This window comes from Cyanistes caeruleus, chromosome 21 (genome assembly GCF_971803275.1).
Source record: "Cyanistes caeruleus chromosome 21, bCyaCae1.hap1.1, whole genome shotgun sequence".
In the NCBI taxonomy this organism is placed as follows: Eukaryota; Metazoa; Chordata; class Aves; order Passeriformes; family Paridae; genus Cyanistes; species Cyanistes caeruleus.
The window spans coordinates 4,586,334-4,607,650 of NC_141721.1; the positions used below are offsets into that span (position 1 = coordinate 4,586,334).

The following is a 21,317-nucleotide window of genomic DNA, read 5'->3' on the forward strand; positions in this document are numbered from 1 at the left end:
CGGGGCCGGGGAGGGGGCGGGGCCGGGGGGAGGGGCGGGGCCAGATCCCGATCCCGATCCCGATCCCGATCCCTGTCACTGTCCCCATCCCGATCCCGATCCCCCCCAGCGGGATGAGCGATAGCAGAGCCCGACAGGGACCGGGTCCTGTCCCCACAGAGCCCCCGGATAAAGCCACGAGTGTCCCGGAGTGAAGGCGCCTCCAGGAACTTTCACGCTCGGTCCTGGATCGCTGGATTCCATCGAGCGGCGAATGGTCCCCTCTCCCTCTCCCTCTCCCTCTCCCTCTCCCTCTCCCTCTCCCTCTCCCTCTCCCTCTCCCTCTCCCTCTCCCTCTCCCTCTCCCTCTCCCTCTCCCTCTCCCTCTCCCTCTCCCTCTCCCTCTCCCTCTCCCTCTCCCTCTTCCTCTCCCTCTCCCTCTCCCTCTCCCTCTCCCTCTCCCCTCCTCTCCTTTTTATTACCCAGGCGTTTAAATGTATCGATCACCCACTTGTACTTATTTATTCATTTTCTTACTTATTTACGCATTTATTTATTTATCACAGAATCATTAAGGTAGGAAAAGACCTCCGAGGTCACCGAGTCCAACCTGTGACCCAACACCAGCCTGTGACCCAGAGCAGACCAGTGTCACATCCACTCTTCCCTTAAACACCTGCAGGGATGGTGACACCACCTCCCTGCACAGCCCCTTCTGATGTTTGATCACCCCTTTCTGTGAAGGAACCCCTCCTGATGTCCATCCTAAACCTCCCCTTAAGCACAGCTTAGGTTTATTGTTATTATTTATTGCTTACTTTTGGTTATTTCTTTATTGCCTGCTTGCTTACCTCTATTTATTTTCAGAGTCACTTGTTGAAGAGTGAAGGTTAAAATTTATTGGAAGTGGCAAGATTCTTGGGGAGAGGAGGGAGGATGAGCTCTTGAAGAATCAAGATGCAAAAGCAGAATCTCAGTGAACTACAGACACCCCAGTGTTTATTAACTCCAGACTGAAACTTTTTCTCTTTTCTGCTGCACTTCTTGCACCTGGATTTCTCGTTTTTTTTCTGAGCCGAGCTCTTTTGGAATACTCTCTCACGGGGAGTTCTGTTTATCTCAGTTCTCTGGGTCAGGAAGAAAACTCTAAATCTCCTTAGGATCTTGTTTCTCATGTTTATCTGGATGTTATTACAAAACTTGGCAGGCTTTTCTAGACTTTTTGCACAAGTTTAATTCATTTTGCCTTTTGGATCACTTTGGCTGTGAAGGGACAAAATGGCTTCAAACTGTGCAGTTCTTTTATTTTTATATTTATTTGTATCTAATTAACAACAGACACGTATATTATTTTTCTTAATGACTCAATGACCCATCACTTGTGTGCTGCACTGCAGTATTTTCTATCTAATCACTCATTATTACTCAAAAACTTCTAGAAGAAGAAAATGAAGAAGAAAGAAGAAGGAAAAGAGACAACACTTTAAATTCTCTATCTTGTCTTCTATTTTTTAAACTAGTTTAACTCTTTCACCTAGCGACCTAAGAAAACTTTCTAATTTACACACTCACACATTAAGCTTTCTTAATTAAATTTAACAATTGTTTTCATGTAACACCATGAAAACATGCCTATAAATTTCACCTTCTATGAAATTCAGTGTTCTCCTGGATCTCAGAGACAAGGCATCAGAGACAAGGGCACACATTTTGTGTTTCAGACTCAGACACAGACCGAGGGGTGGGGATCTCTCCCCACACTCTAAGCCTGTTCCTTGAGCCTCTTGAGCAGCTCCCTCAGCTGCTCGATCTGGGCGGACACGCTGCTCTTGGCGGTGCCGCCCGCGGCCGTGTACTGCTCCACGCTGCTCACCACGCTGAACACCTGCGCCACGTCGCTGCCAAACAGGGGGCTGGGGGCACAGCGGGGCTGTCAGGGGGCTCTGGGCTCTGCACAGGGCTTTTGGGCACTTTGAAATAACAGAGAAACAAACCTGATGTTCTGCAGCTCCTCCAGGCTGAGGTTGTTGATGGTGATGCCTTTGGTCTCGGCCAGCTGGACGGCTTTGCCCGAGGCCACGTGGGCTTGTCTGAAGGGCATCTGCAGGGGGAAGGGGACAGGGCAGAGGGGACTCAGCTCAGTTCCTCTGCACCCAAAGGAATCCCAGCTCCAGCTCTCCCTCTGGCACTTACTCCCTTCCGAACCAGGTAGAGAGCCAGGTCAGTGGCCAACATCTCCGGGCTCAGCGCCCTCTCCATGTTCTCCTTGCTGATCTGCAGGAGGAGGATCCCAGGGACACGTTACCATCAGCTCCTCCTTGGGGAGGGGTCAAGGTGAGGGGAATTCATCTGGAGCTCCAAAACAATGCTCTGGCCCCCTGAGCAGCTGGCAGAGGGGACCACAGTGAGCGCTGTGGGTGAGGCACTCAGGTTTTGGTTTGGGAGCAATCTGGAGCTCTGCTCTCTGTGCTACTCACAGAATATGCACAATGATGATGCTGAAGAGTGAGAAGATGAGAAGAATCCTTACCTGGAGGGTGGAAATCACTCCAGTGGCAACCTGGAGCACAGCATTCAGGGTGTCTACGACATCAAAGACGGCCTCCTTGTCCTCCTGCGTTGGAACAGTGATGGAAATGGCTCTGAGTACAGCCCAAAAACCCCCCAGGCCGAGCAGCCCAGCTCTCCTGACTCCTCCAGCCAGCAGGAGAGAGGCTGTGGAGAGGAACAAGTGCTTTACCTGCAGGTCCTTGTTGTAGGTGCTGGGGAGTCCTTTGAGGACCATGAGAACTGCAGCCAGCTGCAGAGGGAAGCAGGACAGGCACGGAGTGAGGCGCAGAGCAAAGCACAGCCCCAGGGCAGGCTCAGAGCACACAGCCCTTCACAAAGGAAAGGAAAAGGAGATTCTCCAGCCCCAACAGGAGCAGTTTCCTCTCCCTCTTCCTCCTCGCTGGGGCTCACCCGGCCGAACACTCGCCCGGCTTTGCTGCGGATCAGCTCCAGACTGTCGGGATTCTTCTTCTGAGGCATCAGGCTGCTGCCAGTGCTGGGTGGGAGATGAGTGGAGTGCACTGGTGAGCAAAACCCTCACCCACACACCACACACATCACTGACCCATCCCTCCAAAAGCAACGTGCAGGACCCTCTTCACCGTACTCCTGTTTAGGAAATCAGTGAACTCACTGAGCTGCTCTTTGATTTTGCACTGCACACAGTCCCAGCTCTCACAGAGAGACTTAAAAGGGGGCTCCCCCCTCCAGGCTCCCCCGGGTGGTATCAGCAGAATAAGAGTTAGTGTGGTCTCAGGGAGGGAGGGCTGTGTTTGTGGCACCCCATTGTGATTGCAAACCCAGGCAAGGAAGGGCTCTGGCAGCGTTCCCAGCACAGGAGGAAGCTCTCTCTGGCCAGAGCTGAGACCTACCTGTAGGCATCAGAGAGGGTGAGGAAGCCGAACTCGCTGGTGCTGTAGATGATGAGATCCTCAGCCATCTTGCTGAGGTGGATCATCAGCAGGGTGGCAACTGACAGGAATTCCACTGCAGGCAAGGCAGGAGATCAGGAGGGGGAAAAGATGATGGGGCAACTCAGGGAACCCTGAGTGATGGATTCCAGCCCCTTACTAAGTTATCTGGAAAGGTGTCAGGTTCCCCCAGTGCTGGGAGGCTTTGGCTGTGCTTACCCACAAAGTCCCTCTCGCTGACAGCATCCATGCTGTTCAGGCTGATGGAAGCAAAGTCCAGCTCTGCAGGGAAGGGGATGGATACAGGAGGTCACACTGGCCCTGACAGCAGCCTGAATGCACCAGGCTGCCCCAGGGGAGGTGACTTGATATCTATTCATTATCCTCCACCCTCTTGTTAAAGTGCTGCAGCACATCCAAAATAACAGCAGGACAATCTGCTGATGCTTCCCAAAATCCCAGATATTGTGAGCAGTCCTGTTCCTCAGTCCCAGGGAGACATTTACCACTGCACAGCAGCTCTCTGTCGATTCCCAGGGCGTTTCCAGCCAGAGCTCCACTGCCAGGGGAGAAAGAACCAGAAGTCACCTCTGATATCCAAACTGATACCTGACAAAAACTGAGCTCTAGTGATGTCACCTCTCTGAAGATTTCCCTCCCCCAGTTCATTTTGATATCACAGTGTGGTCTGAGGCTCATCAAACCCTGAACTCTGGACTAAACCAGATTTTCTCTCCCAAACAGGAAGGGATGCTTAATGGAAGCCTTGTAATCCTTGACTTCAAGAAGGAAGAGAAAAATATTTCTGTGGTGAGAGTCTTTGGAGAGGGAAGCTGGGCTGCAGTGTCTATGGAATACAAAGCACAGTGGCTCAGGGGATGGACAGATCTGTCTCTTGTCTTTATCTCAGAGCCAAGTGAGGGCTGAGGATCACAATATAAAACACACTTTACCTTCCCAAAGGCAAGACATTGATCCTCCTCTTCACCTCTCCCAGGCGCTCAGAATCGCGGGTCAGAGCAACAGCATGGCTGGGGAGGGACAGGAGAGATGAAACACGGAGATGAAGCTGGAAAATATCCCACTCCAGGAGGTGAGAATGGCCAAAGGATGGAGGACAGGGCATTTCCCAATCCATGCTTGGATTCCCAGCTGGCCAGAGCCACACAGGGAATTCCTGTTGCAGTTTGCAGGGCTCCCTCTGGTTTGTCACCACCACCCCTGGCTGTCCCCTCAGCACAGCAGGGCCCCGAGGGTGCAGAGGGTGGGAGGTGCTCACCTGAGCAAGAACTGGCTCCATCGGATGGGCTGAGCTTTCTGCAGGTGGGTGTAGCCAGGCAGGATCACATCGATTTCTCTGGGAGGAAAAGGAGGACAAACCCAGGATCTCCTCCCCAAAAAGGCCAAAGTCACGGAAAACAGGGACTGTGGGAAAGGACTCACATGGCAGCACGTTCCACCAGGGTCTCAATGAGCTGCAGGAGGTGTGTGGAGATGATGGAGAGGGAATTCTTCAGGAACAGCTTCAGGTCAGTCACAACCTGTGGGAGATTGGACACAGCCAGACCAAGCACAATGGGACAGAATCAGCGACCAAATATTGCTCAGCAGAACCCCCAGGCACTGTTATCCACTCCTGGCTCTGTGTGAAGGGAAATCTCATATGGGATGAATCCCTGGTCACTGATTTGTGAAAGCTGCTGTTGCTTTCCATGGACAGAAACAAAATCTGTTATTTTATATTTTTATATTTTTCATATTGTCAGATATTGTCAAATTTGTAGCAGAAATTTCCCAACAAACACAAGCTGATCATCCTGAGGACTGAGCCTGAAAGATGTGTGTAACCAGCCAGCAAAGTCAGGGGTCCTGGGGGTTTTCAGAGATGTCAGTGGAATTTTGTGGCCTTTTACCACCAGGATGCAGCCCTGCAGATCCCACTCCCCTGGGAGGATGAGTCACTGCAGCATCATTAGTTTGAAGCCATCATTAATTTAAAGGGAATACAGGCTGGAGTGTGTCAGGGCATGAGAGAGAAGGCATAAAAATATTCAATTAAAGAACTGAGGTGGAGGAATAGAGAAGGAGAAAAAAAAGCTCAGTCCATACCTGATCATTCCTGCTTCTGCCAGTGTGCAGCTTCCCAGCTACGTCTCCAATCAGCTCCTGAGGACAAGAGCAGGACTTGTGTCAGCATCTCTGTGCTCTGAGCAGGACAGTGCACATCAGCACATCTCCCTGCCTGGGAGGGACTCAGCTCCAGGATCCTGTGAGGAACCACACCACGTGTGCTGGGGAAGGGCAGCTTTGGGCTCTGTGCTTGTGCAGCCCCAAAAGGGGGCGTGGAGACCCTTGGCCGTGCCCCAGCGGGGTCAGTGCCAGCAGCTCGGAAGGGATTTCACAGAGGGACACAGGGACAGCCTTTCCTGTCAGGCAGAGGATCAGGAACAAGAGGCTGGAGGAGCCAAACCTTCAGCCTGCGCTCGTTGGCGGTGTGGATATCCTCATCAGTCTGGATCACACCAAAGACTCCTTTGGACCATTCCTCAGAGATCTGCAAACAGCAGAAACAGCAGTCAACAAGAGTTATTCAATCCAGGGAGGCTGGTCAGGAGCCATTCATTCACCTGACAGTTTTTGAAGGGAAGAAATACCTTTTCCAGGCCACCCAGGATTTTCTCCAGCTCAGTTTTAGATAGGATTCCAGACTTCTCCAAGGCTTTGGCATAAGCCCTGCTCCCCTGGATATCCACCTCAGCCAGCCTCTGGTCGTAGCTAATGGAAGCATTGAGCATCTCCATGATTGGATCTGTGCTTCCACTGAATCTTCCACCCCAAAGTTTATTCCCCTGAGAGAGAAAATAGCAAATTAAAGAGTCCTAATGAGTTCAGACAAATCCTGTGCACTCAATAACATCCAGGGATCCATTTATCTGATACAGAGGCCATGCTCAGCTCCTTTCAGTGTGACAGCACTGACCAGAAAGTCCCCTGGACTCCAGGACCTCTGGCAAGTGGTTGAAGAGCTGGAGAACACATCAATGTCAGAGTTATTTACCCCTGAGCTCAGAGGTCTGGCCCAGGAGCCCTGCAAGATATTTTATGTCTGCAGGACTCCGCTGGGAGTCCTTGAAATTACTGTCAGGGAAAGATGCAAGACCAGCACAGATTTCTGTTTTTAGGCCTCGTAAAGGGAGGAAAAACTAAGCAGTCAGTAGGATTAGACTGACATTAATATCCCCTAAATCCTTTTTGTGCTGTTTAACTAACAGATTCTCTGACTGATGAAGAGCTGTGGGCCAGCACAGCAGCACAAGTGGGGGTTTTCCCACCCAGACCAGGATTCCCGTGGTGACCTCAGCCCCTGGAATGTGTCACCCACTTTAGAGGGTGACCAAGGGCTTGTGCAGGGCTCCAGCTGTGCCCCACAGCAGGGCAGGTGTTGTGTGGGAGCCTCTCCAGCAGTGATTCAGAGCCTGGGTGGCCTCACCTGAGCTGTGTCACCTGCCCAGAAGCTTTTTTGCATGCCCAGGTTGGACAGCACAAGAAGTTTTAATTCTGCCAGGCTTGCACTGCAGTGGGTGAGAATTTTACTTGGGCAGAGACAATTTATCCAAGATTTCAAAAGCAACTCTGCAGTGCTACCAGTGCACAAAAAGGGATTGGAGGACACCTGAAGGAAGGGATTAAATACAGCTGCATTGCAGAGTGGACAATTACTGATCTACTTGATTTTTTAAACACCACTAGCAAGTTTCTTCTCATGCTGGTCACTATACCATGGCCAGAGCTGGCAGGACAGCTGGAAGCTGATCTGTGCCAGGGCTTCACTAGCCAGACAAAACATGGTTGAGTAACCTAAAAAATGTTTTCCCTGGTGACTGTTTCCATGTCCCTGTGCCTGAAAGGACAACAGGAGAGAGCCTGCAGAGGTGAGGGTGTAGCCATGTCTGAAAACTGGCTTTGTCAGAAAGCTGAGGGAAGGCAGAGAGAGGAATCAGAAATGAAAATGAAATGTTAGAGATCCTCAGCAACCACTTGGTGCCCCAAGGAGAAAAAATGAATGCTAAATTAAAGGCCATTCCAGGGGCTCAGCACTTAAGTGGAGACCAGGAATATCCAGGTGTAACTTCGGCATTTAAAGCTTCCCATCAAAGCAAGGAGTGTGTCAGCAGAAAACATTGCAACAGACACATTTACAGCCGGGAAACCAAAGCTGGGGGGTTCATTTCGGGCACCTCCAGGACTCTTTGGAGCAGCCTGGAACGCGGAGCAGCGACTCGCAGGGCACAAAGCCAGCTGGCCAGGATGGCTGGCCAGGCCTGGGCAGGGAAGGGAACTGCAAGAGCCGCTTTTGTGCCGAGCGGTGTTTGCACAAGCTGCGGGAAGTGCCAGAGCACGAGGAGGATCGGCCTTGCCCGGGGGGCTCCGGGACAGCCCCGCTCGGCCGAGCAGCCCCGGGAAGCAAAGTTCGCTCACCTCGGCTGCTGCCATCGCTCCCCGGCGGGCACAGACCGGGCCCGATCCACTCCCGGCTCCGACCCCAGCTCCGATCCCGGGCCCGCCTCCGATCCTGCTCACGGTCACGATCCCAGCTCCCGATACCAGCTCCAAACTCGGTCCCAATCCCAGCTCTGGTTCCGATTCCAGCTGTGTCCCGGTCCTGATTCCAGCTCCAATCCCAATCCCAATCCCAGCTCCACTCCGGTCCCAGTTCCGCTCCCGGTGCCGGTCCCAGCTGCAGTCCCGGTGCCGCTCCCAGTCCTGGTCCCGATCCCAGCCCGGTCCCGCTCCCAGTCCTGGTCCCGATCTCAGCCCGGTCCCACTCCCAGCCCGGTTCCGATCTCACCCCGGTCCCGCTCCCAGCCCGGTGCCGCTCCCGGCCCGCTCCCGCTCCCAGCCCGGTTCCGGTCCCGCTCCCAGCCCGGTCCCGCTCCCAGCCCGGTCCCGATCTCAGCCCGGTCCCGCTCCCAGTCCGGTCCCGCTCCCAGCCCGGTCCCGATCTCACCCCGGTCCCGCTCCCAGCCCGGTCCCGATCTCACCCCGGTCCCGCTCCCAGTCCTGTTCCCGCTCCCAGCCCGGTGCCGCTCCCGGCCCGCTCCCGCAGCCCGTCCCGCCGGGGCGGGCAGTCCCCGGGCCAGCCCCGCCGCTGGTCCTTGTGCCCCGCCTTGTCCCTGTGCCTCCCAGCACACCCGGCAGCCGCATCCCCGATCCTTGTCCCCTGTACCCAGCCCCGCCGTCAAACTCAGCCGGGGAGGAGCCCAGTCCAGGTCCTTGGGTCCTTGTCCGGAGCAGCAGGACACTGCCGGTGACATCCCGCTGTCACTGGTGGCCCCGCCAGGTCCTTTCACAGCTGGATTTCCAGCGTAGTGCCCTCTGTATCCATCGGGAACAAAGCTCAGACTCTGTTTGTAGCCACCAGTTCATTCACTGCTTCTCAAACATTTCCACTCCTGATTATTTCTTTTTCTTTTTCAGACTCCCAGGCTTGAGGATGCGCAGACCATCACTGTCTACACCGAGGAAAACCCTTTGAAGTGTTTCATTTTCAGATTCCTTCTTCTTCTGGAGTCCCTCACTTTTAATGCTTCTTTTTTTTGTGTGTGTTCATCCTGTATGGATGGCCCTGTTCCAGGCTTTGACAGGAGTTTGCTGAGGGTTTGGAAGAATGGTGAGCATGAGATTACATCCAGAATGAGGCAGCTGAAAATCAGCCTGAGTGAATTCCTGCCTCAAATGCCTTCCTGTGGCCTGCAATGAGCAGGGCTTTGAGACCAAAACCCAAATCCCAATGAGTCAGAGCAGGGTGATGGTGATGTTATAAAATTCTGAAGACACCATGAAGATGTTACATACTCTGTAACATCTGTGGAGCTCCACAGAACCCTCTAATCTAAAATATTTCACAATTTTAAGAAAAGGGCGGATGGATGGGAAGTACCAGTGACTGTAAACTACTTATTTCAGTAAGAGACTAAAATGTGGTAATCTTTAAATAATTTTCCTTTCATTTTCACCCTGTGTCACCCAGCACTGGCCATGAGGGACAAAGCCAGACTTCTGCTGCTGGGTGTAAGAGAAAATCTGTTCAGCTGAGGATCTGAAGAGAAGGAACCAGAAGATACAAATAGCAAAAATAAGGGGAGTGGTGTGGATCAAGAGAGTTTATGGGAGGAAAAAGAATTGTGAGGGGGAGATGAGGAAATCTCTGTTGTTCTGACACTGCAGGTGTTGAGTATTGGTGGTACCTGTGGCTTTCTTGTTCCTTTAGCTGAGTGTGCAAAATGATTTCCTGGCCAGGGGACCAGTCTGGAGAGTGAGACACGAGCCAAAACAGGAACACAGCAGGAAGGAAGGGAGCAAACACAAAGGAGGTTTGTGGAAAGGTAATTGAAACGTGCTGTTTAAATGCCAAGAGAATGGATTTGTTTTAAGGCCAGAATAAGGAGAGGTTGAGAGTGGTGAGAAGCTGGAAAAAGGGAATTCTGCTGTTGCTGATCTTTCTCCCATGTGTTAAAAGCACAAATGCTCCAAAGGTGCGAGCACTCTGTGTCTCCTGGGGTACTTTGGAGATTTATCTGCTGGCAGTTTATCCTGCCTGTGCTGCAGCCCTTGCCCTAAACTTGGTGAGGCAACACCTTTGTTATTTCATCTCCCTGTGTGTGTTCCAGACCCGCAGCTCTGAGTCAACAACGCGCTGCTGCCTCAGCACCGGGAGAAGGGGCTGAGCAAAACCTAAACTCTGCAAGGCTGGGGTGGGAAAGGAATGTTGCTGAGTAAAAAGGGACAATGCCAGTGTGCCAGCCTCTCCTGCAAGACACACATCCCCAGCTGCAAGGGAGGAAGAGCTCACCTCCTTCCACACCTGGGCTGAGCTCGGCCCATCCTCACCCCGAAGAATCAAGACGCGAGAGCGGAATTTCAGTGAACTACAGACACCCCAGTGTTTATTAACTCCAGACCAGTGGCACAGGCACAACGCTGCAGGCACGGCATCTCTCCCCACACTCTAAGCCTGTTCCTTGAGCCTCTTGAGCAGCTCCCTCAGCTGCTCGATCTGGGCGGACACGCTGCTCTTGGCGGTGCCGCCCGCGGCCGTGTACTGCTCCACGCTGCTCACCACGCTGAACACCTGCGCCACGTCGCTGCCAAACAGGGGGCTGGGGGCACAGCGGGGCTGTCAGGGGGCTCTGGGCTGCTCCACCTGCCCAGGGCCTGCAGAGAGGCTGAGGGAGTGAGGACGGAGCCTTTTCCCCAAGGGAAACGCTCCTGCGCTTCTGCTGTCTGACATCAGCTCCAAGGGGACACCGAGCAACTTCAGAGCCAAACCCCTCTGGGGGCTCCCTGCTTAGGGCAGAAGTGTCTCCCAGCCCCTCCCAACAGCTCCTGCCCATGCCCTGAGGGGGTGGAATGGAGGTGATGTTGTTCCCTTCAATATTTCCAGCCCCAGGAGGAGCAGCCTTGATATTCAGGATGTTGAGGTTCTGCCCGGCCCAGGCACTTCTGGGAAGGCTGATCAGGGCTGCTGCTCCGTGCAGGGAAGTGAAATAACAGAGATACAAACCTGATGCTCTTCAGGTCCTCCAGGCTGAGGTTGTTGATGGTGATGCCTTTGGTCTCAGCCAGGTGGACGGCCTTGCCAGCGGCGATGTGGGCTTGTCTGAAGGGCATCTGCAGGGGGAAGCAGTCAGTGACCAGGCAGCTGGGCTGCTTTTCCATGAGGAAAATGGATGTGCTACTTCTTTTGGCTGGCCTGTTTTCCCTTAGGGCAATGCAAGCTGAATCTGGCAGTGCTGGGGTGGAAGAGGGGAGGATTCAGGAGTAAATTATGATTAAGAAATCTGGGTGTAAATGGCTATGAAGCCCCCCAGGCAGCGCTGCTTGAGATGCCTGCAAAGGATGTGTTTCCAGCTTGCATGGTTGTTGACTGCTCATCACCCTGGGACACAACAGAGGGGTCTCATCCCATCTCCTCACTGAACAGTTCCTCTGCATCCAAAGAAATCCCAGCTCCAGCTCTCCCTGGGGCACTTACTCCTTTATGAACCAAGTAGAGAGCCAGGTCAGATGACAGGATCTCAGGGCTCAGTGCCTTCTCCATGTTCTCCTTGTTGATCTGCAAGAGGAGGGGCAGAGGGAGATGTTATCTACCATCAGCTCCTCCTCGGGGCACATTAGCTCTTAGAGGAAGGGTGAGGCCCTGAAGAGTTTTCACTTTAGGACCAGTCTGGAACTCTATCCCCTGACTTACAGCATGTGCTCCATGCTCACAGCGAGAGGGTGAATCCTTACCTGGAGGGTGGAAATCACTCCAGTGGCAACCTGGAGCACAGCATTCAGGGTGTCTACGACATCAAAGACGGCCTCCTTGTCCTCCTGCGTTGGAACAGCGATGGAAATGGCTCTGAGCCAGCCTGGTGCAGCCCAACAGGTGGAGCAGGCCAGGCAGCAGAGCAGGGATGTGATCCCAGAGGCTCCTGCCAAGGCACTCAGGGTGACACCGGCAGCATCCCCTCCCTCAGCGCCTTTCCCAGCGCACAGCCAGGGGCTGGGCACAGAGATGGAGCGCTGGGACAGCTCAGGAGCAGGACTGTGTCTGCCCAGAGAGAGGCTGTGGAGAGGAACAAGTGCTTTACCTGCAGGTCCTTGTTGTAGGTGCTGGGGAGTCCTTTGAGGACCATGAGAACTGCAGCCAGCTGCAGAGGGAAGCAGGACAGGCACGGAGTGAGGCACAGAGCAAAGCACAGCCCCAGGGCAGGCTCAGAGCACACAGCCCTTCACAAAGGACAAGGAAAAGGAGATTCTCCAGCCCCAATAGGAGCAGTTTCCTCTCCCTCTTCCTCCTCGTTGGGGCTCACCCGGCCGAACACTCGCCCGGCTTTGCTGCGGATCAGCTCCAGACTGTCGGGATTCTTCTTCTGAGGCATCAGGCTGCTGCCAGAGCTGCAGGGAAGGTGTGGAGTGCACTGGTGAGCAAAACCCTCTGGCTGAAATCCCTGATCAAGCCCTCTGAAAAGAACCTCTAAATCCCTTCTACTCCTGTTTGGGGTGTAGGAAATCAGTGAACTGAGTGTGCCAAGTCCCTCATGTTTCCCACAGCAAAGCCTTTAGCTCTGCACCTCGTCTGGAGCTGCCACACAGTCCCACCTCTCACAGAGGAAGGAAAAGGGGGCTCCCCTCCCAAGCTGCTGCAGAGGTGGTATCAGCAGGCCAGGCTAAGTGATCTCAGGGAGGGAGGGTTGTGTTTGTGGCACCCCAGAGACAAGGAGTCTGCTGGGATTGCAAACCCAGCCAGGCAAGGAAGGGCTCTGGCAGCGTTCCCAGCACAGGAGGAAGCTCTCTCTGCCAGCAGTTCCTGGACAGGACTTGCTGGGTTGAACACAAACTTGGTTAAGTTAAAAGAATGACAAATAAGTGATCACTTCTGAGGAATATTCACCCTGAGGGTGCCTTTGTGCCAGGCCCTTGATGCTGGGTCAGCCTCGTGCACAGAGAGACCCCAAGCACTGCCTCACCCTCCCAGCCTGGCAGAGCTGAGGAGAACCCCTCAGCAGACACCAAAAACCTACCAGTAGGTATCAGAGAGGGTGAGGAAGCCGAACTCGCTGGTGCTGTAGATGATGAGATCCTCAGCCATCTTGCTGAGGTGGATCATCAGCAGGGTGGCAACTGACAGGAATTCCACTGCAGGCGAGGCAGGAGATCAGGAGGGGGAAAAGGTGATGGGGCAACTCAGGGAACCCTGAGTGATGGATTCCAGCCCCTTACTAAGTTATCTGGAAAGGTGTCAGGTTCCCCCAGTGCTGGGAGGCTTTGGCTGTGCTTACCCACAAAGTCCCTCTCGCTGACAGCATCCATGCTGTTCAGGCTGATGGAAGCAAAGTCCAGCTCTGCAGGGAAGGGGATGGACACAGGAGGTCACACTGGCCCTGACAGCAGCCTGAATGCACCAGGCTGCCCCAGGGGAGGTGACTGTGAGCCCTTGAGCAGTCCCAGGAGCACAAACATATTTAGTGGGGTTTTTGTAAGGTTTTTGTTAGGATCCCAGAGAGGCAGAGTGCAGATCTTCCTCCTCCCACCTCCCTGGCACTGCCTGACTCTCTGCAGTAAAAACCCTGGAAAACGAAAGGCTCTGGCTCCAGGATGGGGCATTATGGTGCCATTCCCTCCCTCCCAGGTGGGACAGGTACTCCCATTCCCCTCGGCCCCAGGGAGACATTTACCACTGCGCAGCAGCTCTCTATCGATTTCCAGGGGGTTTCCAGCCAGGGCACCGCTGCCAGGGGAGAAAGAAACAGAAATCATGCAATCCTCCTTTCATATCCATCCAAAGCTGAGCTCTGGGAAGTGGGGAAGGCACCCCTGAAGACTTTGCAGAGCAAAGCAAGGCCCAATGATCACACAAAGAGTAGACCTTACCTTCCCAAAGGCAAGACATTGATCCTCTTTTTGATCTCTCCCAGGCGCTCAGAATCCCGGGTCAGAGCAACAGCATGGCTGGGGAAGGACAAGGGGAGAAAGCACATGAAGGCAGGGAATGGCTCTTTCCAACCATTATCCTGCCATGCCTGGAGCCTGGGATCCCCCCTCAAACATGAGGCTGGTCAGAGCCACACAGGGAATTCCTGTTGCAGTTTGCAGGGCTCCCTCTGGTTTGTCACCACCACCCCTGGCTGTCCTCTCAGCACAGCAGGGCCCCGAGGGTGCAGAGGGTGGGAGGTGCTCACCTGAGCAAGAACTGGCTCCATCGGATGGGCTGAGCTTTCTGCAGGTGGGTGTAGCCAGGCAGGATCACATCGATTTCTCTGGGAGGGAAAGGACAGAGAGGTGAGCAGCAGAACAGTGGGACAGGGACAGGGACAGGGACAGGGACAGGGACAGGGACAGGGACAGGGACAGGTCTGCAACTCCCTGTACAGGAGACCCTGCTGCTGCCTACTGGGGTCAGACAAAGGACAAACCCAGGAGTCTCCTGCCCCAAAAAGGCCAAAGTCACGGAAAACAGGGACTGTGGGAAAGGACTCACATGGCAGCACGTTCCACCAGGGTCTTAATGAGCTGCAGGAGGTGTGTGGAGATGATGGAGAGGGAATTCTTCAGGAACAGCTTCAGGTCAGTCACAACCTGTGGGAGATTGGACACAGTCAGGCCACGAAGGGTGTCACATATGCAGTGACAGCAAGATAAACCCCTCCTTGTCCTGTGTGATAGAAGGTGCATCTTCTTCTCATCATCTGGTCATATTTATGTGGTAATGTCACCATTTCTTGCTCTCCAGGAAGAGTTCCAGAGGCCACTCTGGTCTGAGGTCTCCTGAAGTGAGGTAGAGGAGGAATAGAGAAGGAGAAAAAAAGCCTCTGTCCATACCTGATCATTCCTGCTTCTGCCAGTGTGCAGCTTCCCAGCTACGTCTCCAATCAGCTCCTGAGGACAAGAGCAGGACTTGTGTCAGCATCTCTGTGCTCTGAGCAGGACAGTGCACATCAGCACATCTCCCTGCCTGGGAGGGACTCAGCTCCAGGATCCTGTGAGGAACCACACCACGTGTGCTGGGGAAGGGCAGCTTTGGGCTCTGTGCTTGTGCAGCCCCAAAAGGGGGTGTGGAGACCCTTGGCCGTGCCCCAGCGGGGTCAGTGCCAGCAGCTCAGAAGGGATTTCACAGAGGGACATAGGGACAGCCTTTCCTGTCAGGCAGAGGATCAGGAACAAGAGGCTGGAGGAGCCAAACCTTCAGCCTGCGCTCGTTGGCAGTGTGGATATCCTCATCAGTCTGGATCACACCAAAGACTCCTTTGGACCATTCCTCAGAGATCTGCAAACAGCAGAAACATCACAGTCACCCTTTGCTGTGTCTGGGGCTGGGGGTGTCCCCAGCAAATCCCAGCTCCTGTCATGCCCAGAGGTCTCATGCAATCTCTGGCATTTGGGCTGTTCACTGCACCCTGATATTCCATATTATTGGTGAGATTCATCTCTCTACCCATGACACTTCTGTACTGTTATGGAGGATTTAAGCATTGCAAGGAAAATTTGATCTTAAAGGTCAGTGATGCCTTCAGCATCATCCACAAAGCTTTTTCCTATAAAACATTGCACAGACTCACCGTTGTCCAGGGTGGGTGAGCAACAACAATGGATATTTTATAAAAGCCCTTCTCTGCTGCCTCCTCTTCCCCCCTACACCTGCTGTGCTTTGCCTCCTGCCAAGTCAGGCAGCCAGACTCAAAATCCCACGTGCCAGCAGGAAAAGGATGTTCTCACTTCACACTGAAATGATTCCTAGTGTCTGCTCAGTCTGAAGAGGACACGAGGACATTTAAAGACACTCTCTAAAACAGCAAGATGCTGTCAGGTAAGGAAAGATTCATTCCAGCACACATGAGAGGTTTTGAAGGGAAGAAATACCTTTTCCAGGCCACTCAGGATCTTCTCCAGCTCAGTTTTGGACAGGATTCCAGCCTTCTCCAAGGCTTTGGCATAAGCCATGCTCCCCTGGATGTCGACTTCAGACAGTCTCTGATCAACAGTAATGGAAGCGCTGAGCATCTCCATGATGGGATCTGTGCTCCCCACAAACCTTCCTGCCATCATTTTGTCCCCCTGCAGGTAATGAAGGGAAGAGACACAGATTTATGGATACATCCCCTAGAAATCAGTTTCATGTCCATCCTTATCAAAGTGAAATTGAGGACCATCTCAGGGATGGTTTTATTCAGTCTATACCAGCAAAACACTGGATTTCAGAGCATGTCACTGTCACTAGAATTAAGCCCTTGAGGTTACAGGTCTGTCTTAGGGATCCTCCAAGATATTTGACTTCTGCAGGACTCTGAAAATAAGCATCAGGGCATGTGGTGCAGGATCAGCATGGAACTCTCTTTTAAGGCAGCTGCTGATCTCTGACCCTTTAATGGACTCCTCACCAAAGGAAAAAATAAAATATTAGAAAGGTAAATGAGGCAGGGTTATAGTGAAAACTGTTCCTGATCTTTGAAATATTAAAAAATCCCACTCTTTTAGGGAGACTAGAAGAAAATATTCAGCTGACAAGGAGCTGTGGGCCAGCACAAGCCACAGGCTCTAAAACACTCCTGTAACTACAAATTGTCTGAAGTTACCGATTGAAGCAGCTCCAGAGCACAATTAGGATAAAACCGGCAGGTTGCAGAAAGGGAGGCCTGGGTGTCTTTGAGTGTTACAAACGCTCGAACGAGATGAAAAGGGCAGAGAAAAGCCTCGAGCAGCCCCAGAAGAGCTCGGCGGGTGCGCGGAGCTACCATGGACAGCGGGCATCAGCAGCCCTGTTCCCAAAGGATCGGAGCAGGGAAGAGCAGGAGGGAGCCTGCCGGAGCAGGATGAAGGTTCGGGGGGTGGGAGCTCTGCTTTCCAAGAGGGTTTGTCCTCTGGAGCTGCCGCGGGGGAGAAATGGGGGAAAAACATCAAAGTTTTGCAGCTCCTCGCTGGACACCCCGTGATGGGCGCAGGGGACAGGGAGTGAGCGGTGTTGGGAGGGAAGGGCCGGGATGGGAAGAGGTGTCCGGGTACAGGATCAGAGGTGGGACGGTGGATTATTGCAGCAAAGACGTTCGCTGTCCTCTTCTGCATTGAAAAGCCGGCAAAACCACTCACAGAATCATGAAGGCTGGAAAAGACCTCCAAGATCAGTCCAACACTGCCAGGACCACCCCTATCCCACGTCCCTGAGGACCACACGGACACCTCCCCGAGCCCTCCCAGGGATGCTGACCCCACCCGTTCCGAACGGACCCGGAGCAAAGCCAAGCTCCCCCTCACCTCGGCTGCCATTTCGGACGACGTTTTGCTCGTTTGTGCAGCGATCCTGGCACCTGGTGCAACCTGCGGGACAGCGCGGAGATGCTGCTGCGGTGCCCGCTCCCAATCCCCGGGAACCGCTCCCTGCCCCGCTCCCGGTGCGCTCCCAATCCCCGGGAACCGCTCCCTGCCCCGCTCCCGGTGCGCTCCCAATCCCCGGGAACCGCTCCCTGCCCCGCTCCCGGTGCGCTCCAAACCCCCGGGAACCGCTCCCTGCCCCGCTCCCGGTGCGCTCCAAACCCCCGGGAACCGCTCCCTGCCCCGCTCCGGTGCGCTCCCGGCTCCTCGTGCATCACTCCCGGTGCGCTCCCAGCTCCCCGAGCTCCTCTCCTTGCCCCGCTCCCGGTGCGCTCCCAATTTCGCATTCCCGGTGCGCTCCCGGATCCCCGGGCACCGCTCCTGGTGCTCTCCCAATTCCCCGTTCCCGGTGCGCTCCCAGTTCCCCGTTCCCGGTGCGCTCCCAATTCCCTGCTCCCGGTGCGCTCCCAATTCCCTGCTCCCGGTGCGCTCCCAATTCCCTGCTCCCGGTGCGCTCCCGGTGCGCTCCCGGTGCGCTCCCCGTGCGCTCCCGGTGCGCTCCCCGTGCGCTCCCGGCTCCCCGGGCACCGCTCCAGGCACCGCTCCTTGCCCCGTTCCCGGTCGGTTCCCGGTGCTCTCCCGGCTCCCCGGGCACCGCTCACCTGCTCCGCACGCCGCCCCGGCCGCTCTGTGGCTCGCTGCTCCCCGGCCCCGCATCCCCGCTTTTACAGCCCTCGGCTCGGGGCTGGCGGCTCGGCCCGCCCCGCCGGGGCGGAGTGTGCCCGGGGCCGGCCCCGCTCGGGTCCCCCCCGTGTCCCCCGTGTCCCTTCCCACCCCTGCTGCGGCTCGGGGACAGGGGCTGCTGTGGAGAGGGAGGTTTGGGAGGGATGCTCGAGTGATGCTTCTTACCCGGTGTAGCTCCTGCGCTGTGGACAGGTCAGGAATATCCTTGGAATGCCTTGCTGGGAATATCCCATCACTCTGTGTCACATTGCCCTCTCATGAGCAATCTTTAATATAAATAAATAAATAATTTAATATAAATATTGATCCTTGTGCTCATTGCCACCCCAGGAAACACTAACAATAGATGGGAGCCTCTTGTTCTTTCCCATCTCTGCATGGATGGAACTGCTCACCCCAGCTGGAAAGATGCTGCAGCCCCAGATTTGGGGCTGCCCTGCTGTCCCCAGCTTGTGGGGTCACCTGAGAGCTTCAGGCAGTGGCTGTGGGGCTTGGAGTTGCATTTATGGCAATAACCTCCATCTTAAACTCATCACATTGTGGAATTAAGTGACTGATGTAAAGCACAAGAGACCTTTTAGAGCAGCAAAGCCATGGCTCAGTGTGAATTTCTCATTAATTCCTCAGACAGAGCATTTCCTGCAGCCCCTCCACAGAAAGCTGAATATTTTCTGCTGTCTCCAAGTGAGCTCCTGCAGAGTAATATTTTTCCATGCACATTGTCCAAACCTCTCACAGAGCACACGAAACATATTCCACCTTTCTTATCCACGTTTTTGTTGTATTTTCCTCCCTTAAACTGACCCCCTTACTCTTTTTCTGGTGTTCTCTCAGTTCTACAACTTATCCCCTTTTCCTTTTTCCACTGGGAAACTGAAACAGTTCTCAATTCTTTCACAGTCCTGTTCCTTCCTCTTGTGAAATCCGATTTTTACCACATTTTTTTGTCTTCTCCACCTTTTCAAAGTGTCCTTGTCCTTACTCTGGGCTTTGACAGGAGATTGCCAATGTGCTGTGAAAACATTAAGCACGGGATTTATAACCGGTGTGAACGAGTGTAAATAAGATTTTGTTAACCTGTGTCTGATATTACATGTGACAGGGGATGTTCCATCCACATGGATCTGTCAGCAATGCCACTGTGGATTTAGCAAACTTCCCAGGGATTAGTGGGCTTGGAGTGCTCTGCTCAGCTCCTGCCCCAGTGTGTATCTAGGAAATGATGAATTCTCTCTTTATTTTGAGATCAAATAAGCAATAACTATGTTTTCTGTATAATAAACAATGTAGAATGCAGGTTAATATTTTTATGAGAGTGGAATTAAAATGAAATACAAGCAGAATTCCTCAATTTAAAGATGAACATTGAAGAAATAGGATTTCTTAAAGATGCTTGGAGCTGGAGAGTTGAACATTTTTGAGGAGAAAACAGTAAAATAGCAATGCAAAATAAACTTTCTAATGCAAACTGAAGTGCATTCTCATTACTACCTTCTCCATTTGTTCTGCTTTGGATGTCTCTCTACTTCTCATCATCACCTTTCAGTGTTTTATTTGAAACAGAAAGATTAATCTCAAAATCCTCATCTCACAGTAAATACCAAGGAAGTTCTTGGAAGGAAAAGTCTCCCACTTATTTTCCTTTCTGGCACAGAGGATGGCAAATCATTCCTACATTAATACTCTCAGCTACACACTTTTCCAGGTGAAAATAAGTACTAGAAAGTAAATTTCCAATTCTACAGCACAGAGAAGTTTAATTAAATACATTTGAATGTTCCCAAAGATCTGAACTTTATTTGTACTTCTGTAATCAGAGTCTTTCTCAACAATTTCACTTTTTTGCTGGAAGCGTGCAATGCTGAGGGAGCGCAGCTCCGAAGGGGCTTTGGTGGCTCCAGAAATCCACTTTTCACAACAGGACTGCGAAGGAAAAGGATGGCAGAAACAGCTACAGTGCACCTTCTTTTAAAAACATCCATTTTTTTTTTAGCTGTCTTTTCACTTTGGAGACAGAAAACAGCTCCATGGGCTGAACGTGCCGTGCAAACGCACCGTCAGCTCGCCTGACACCGAGCCGTGCTGACATTTTTTTGTTCCAAAAACCCCCCAACTTTGTTTTTAACAATTTTTTGAATGTAAAAGGGCAAAAAAAAAAAAAAAATGAAAGGAAAAAAAAAAAGAAATAGCCACCATAGGGTGCTGAGCGAAATGCTGAACACAGTAAACATCTTTCATGACAAAGAACACAAATACCCTGCAGATCTGCTGTCAATAGCAAGTCCTAGGCCCCCTGCTTTCAATAGTTAATACTGAGGCCCCTCTCTCCCCAAGCCTTGCCGGTAACAATCACAATGTTAAAATGTTGACATGCTAAGCACATTTGGGAAAAAAAACCCCATGTCTGCATTCCCTATGGATGGTGTAGCACCGCTGTCTAACACCTAAAGAGCAGCAATTAAAGCCAAAGTGACCTTCTCACCTCACCCAGCCGCTTCTCTCTCCATATTCCCTTTCATGGTGTCATATTTGGAGCCATATCTGTATTTACAGCCTGTCTGTGCTGGGAAATGTTTAGGAGGAGTAGCTCAATTAGGGGAAAAAATGATGGTGGAAGAGGTGTTTGTGTCACACTCCTTCGTGCCCAGCTGTGTCTTCGTTGTGGGTTGTAAAAAGCAGCACTGGTTGGAAAAAAATGTGTCAGGAAAGTGAAATTTTGGGGAAAGGATGTAAAAAAATGCATCAGGAAAGTGAAATTTTGGGGAAAGGGTGAAAAAACATATCCAGAAAGTGAATTTTTGGGGAAAGGGTGGAAAAATGTGTCAGGAAAATGAAATTTTGGGGAAAGAGTTGAAAAAATATGTCAGGAAAGTGAAATTTTGGGGAAAGGGCGGAAATAAATATAATAATTTGCTTCTAGGGGAGAGATATAAAGAGATATAAAGGAGAATTAAGATTATAGTGCTGAAGGTTCTGAACCATTATCTGAAGAGAGTGGTGAGAAGCAGGCAAGGATTATCAGATTTCTGGAATGAAACCCTGAAATTTGATAGTGTGGAAATACACTATTTTCACACGAATCCTGACATCCTTTCCCTTCTTTCAGGCAGCTGCATGTGGAGGGTTTGGGACATGGCAGAGCGGTCACAGAGCTTTTGCTGTGCCAGTTTTGGCCAATTTACAAGGTCGGTTAATCCTGACATGAAAAAGGGCAGCATCCATCACATCCTGTGCCCTGAGTCACACCAGCAGCTCTCAATCTGCCTTTGGACACCTCTCTCC

General features: G+C 52.6%; 2 protein-coding genes across 6 annotated transcripts; both read right to left on the reverse strand.

Annotated features, from left to right (window-relative positions):
• Nucleotides 1-1,279: 1,279 nt before the first annotated feature.
• On the reverse strand, nt 1,280-8,553 carry LOC111937728 (argininosuccinate lyase). 5 transcript variants are annotated; one of them, XM_086859208.1, is made up of 17 exons: nt 8,483-8,553; nt 7,920-8,103; nt 6,095-6,289; nt 5,911-5,994; nt 5,550-5,606; nt 4,884-4,981; nt 4,720-4,797; nt 4,394-4,471; nt 3,947-3,999; nt 3,660-3,722; nt 3,402-3,516; nt 2,941-3,025; nt 2,720-2,779; nt 2,510-2,593; nt 2,173-2,253; nt 1,974-2,080; nt 1,280-1,892 (listed from the first exon to the last, which is right to left on the reverse strand). In XM_086859208.1, exons 2-17 carry the CDS (start codon nt 7,932-7,934, stop codon nt 1,742-1,744), a joined length of 1,404 nt encoding a protein of 467 aa, XP_086715334.1. In that variant the 5' UTR covers nt 7,935-8,103; nt 8,483-8,553; the 3' UTR covers nt 1,280-1,741. The 5 variants fall into 5 exon arrangements, with proteins under 5 accessions (XP_086715334.1, XP_086715331.1, XP_086715333.1 ...); XM_086859205.1 differs by having other exon boundaries at nt 7,920-8,090; nt 8,483-8,548; XM_086859207.1 differs by having other exon boundaries at nt 7,920-8,074; nt 8,483-8,545.
• Nucleotides 8,554-10,359: 1,806 nt separating this feature from the next.
• LOC111937730 (argininosuccinate lyase) lies at nt 10,360-18,046 on the reverse strand. The gene is made up of 17 exons (XM_086859622.1): nt 17,954-18,046; nt 17,235-17,297; nt 15,846-16,040; nt 15,169-15,252; nt 14,808-14,864; nt 14,467-14,564; nt 14,168-14,245; nt 13,860-13,937; nt 13,664-13,716; nt 13,268-13,330; nt 13,010-13,124; nt 12,299-12,383; nt 12,077-12,136; nt 11,733-11,816; nt 11,476-11,556; nt 11,005-11,111; nt 10,360-10,600 (listed from the first exon to the last, which is right to left on the reverse strand). The coding sequence occupies exons 2-17, from the start codon at nt 17,244-17,246 to the stop codon at nt 10,450-10,452; spliced, it is 1,401 nt and encodes a 466-aa protein (XP_086715748.1). The 5' UTR covers nt 17,247-17,297; nt 17,954-18,046; the 3' UTR covers nt 10,360-10,449.
• Nucleotides 18,047-21,317: the final 3,271 nt, after the last annotated feature.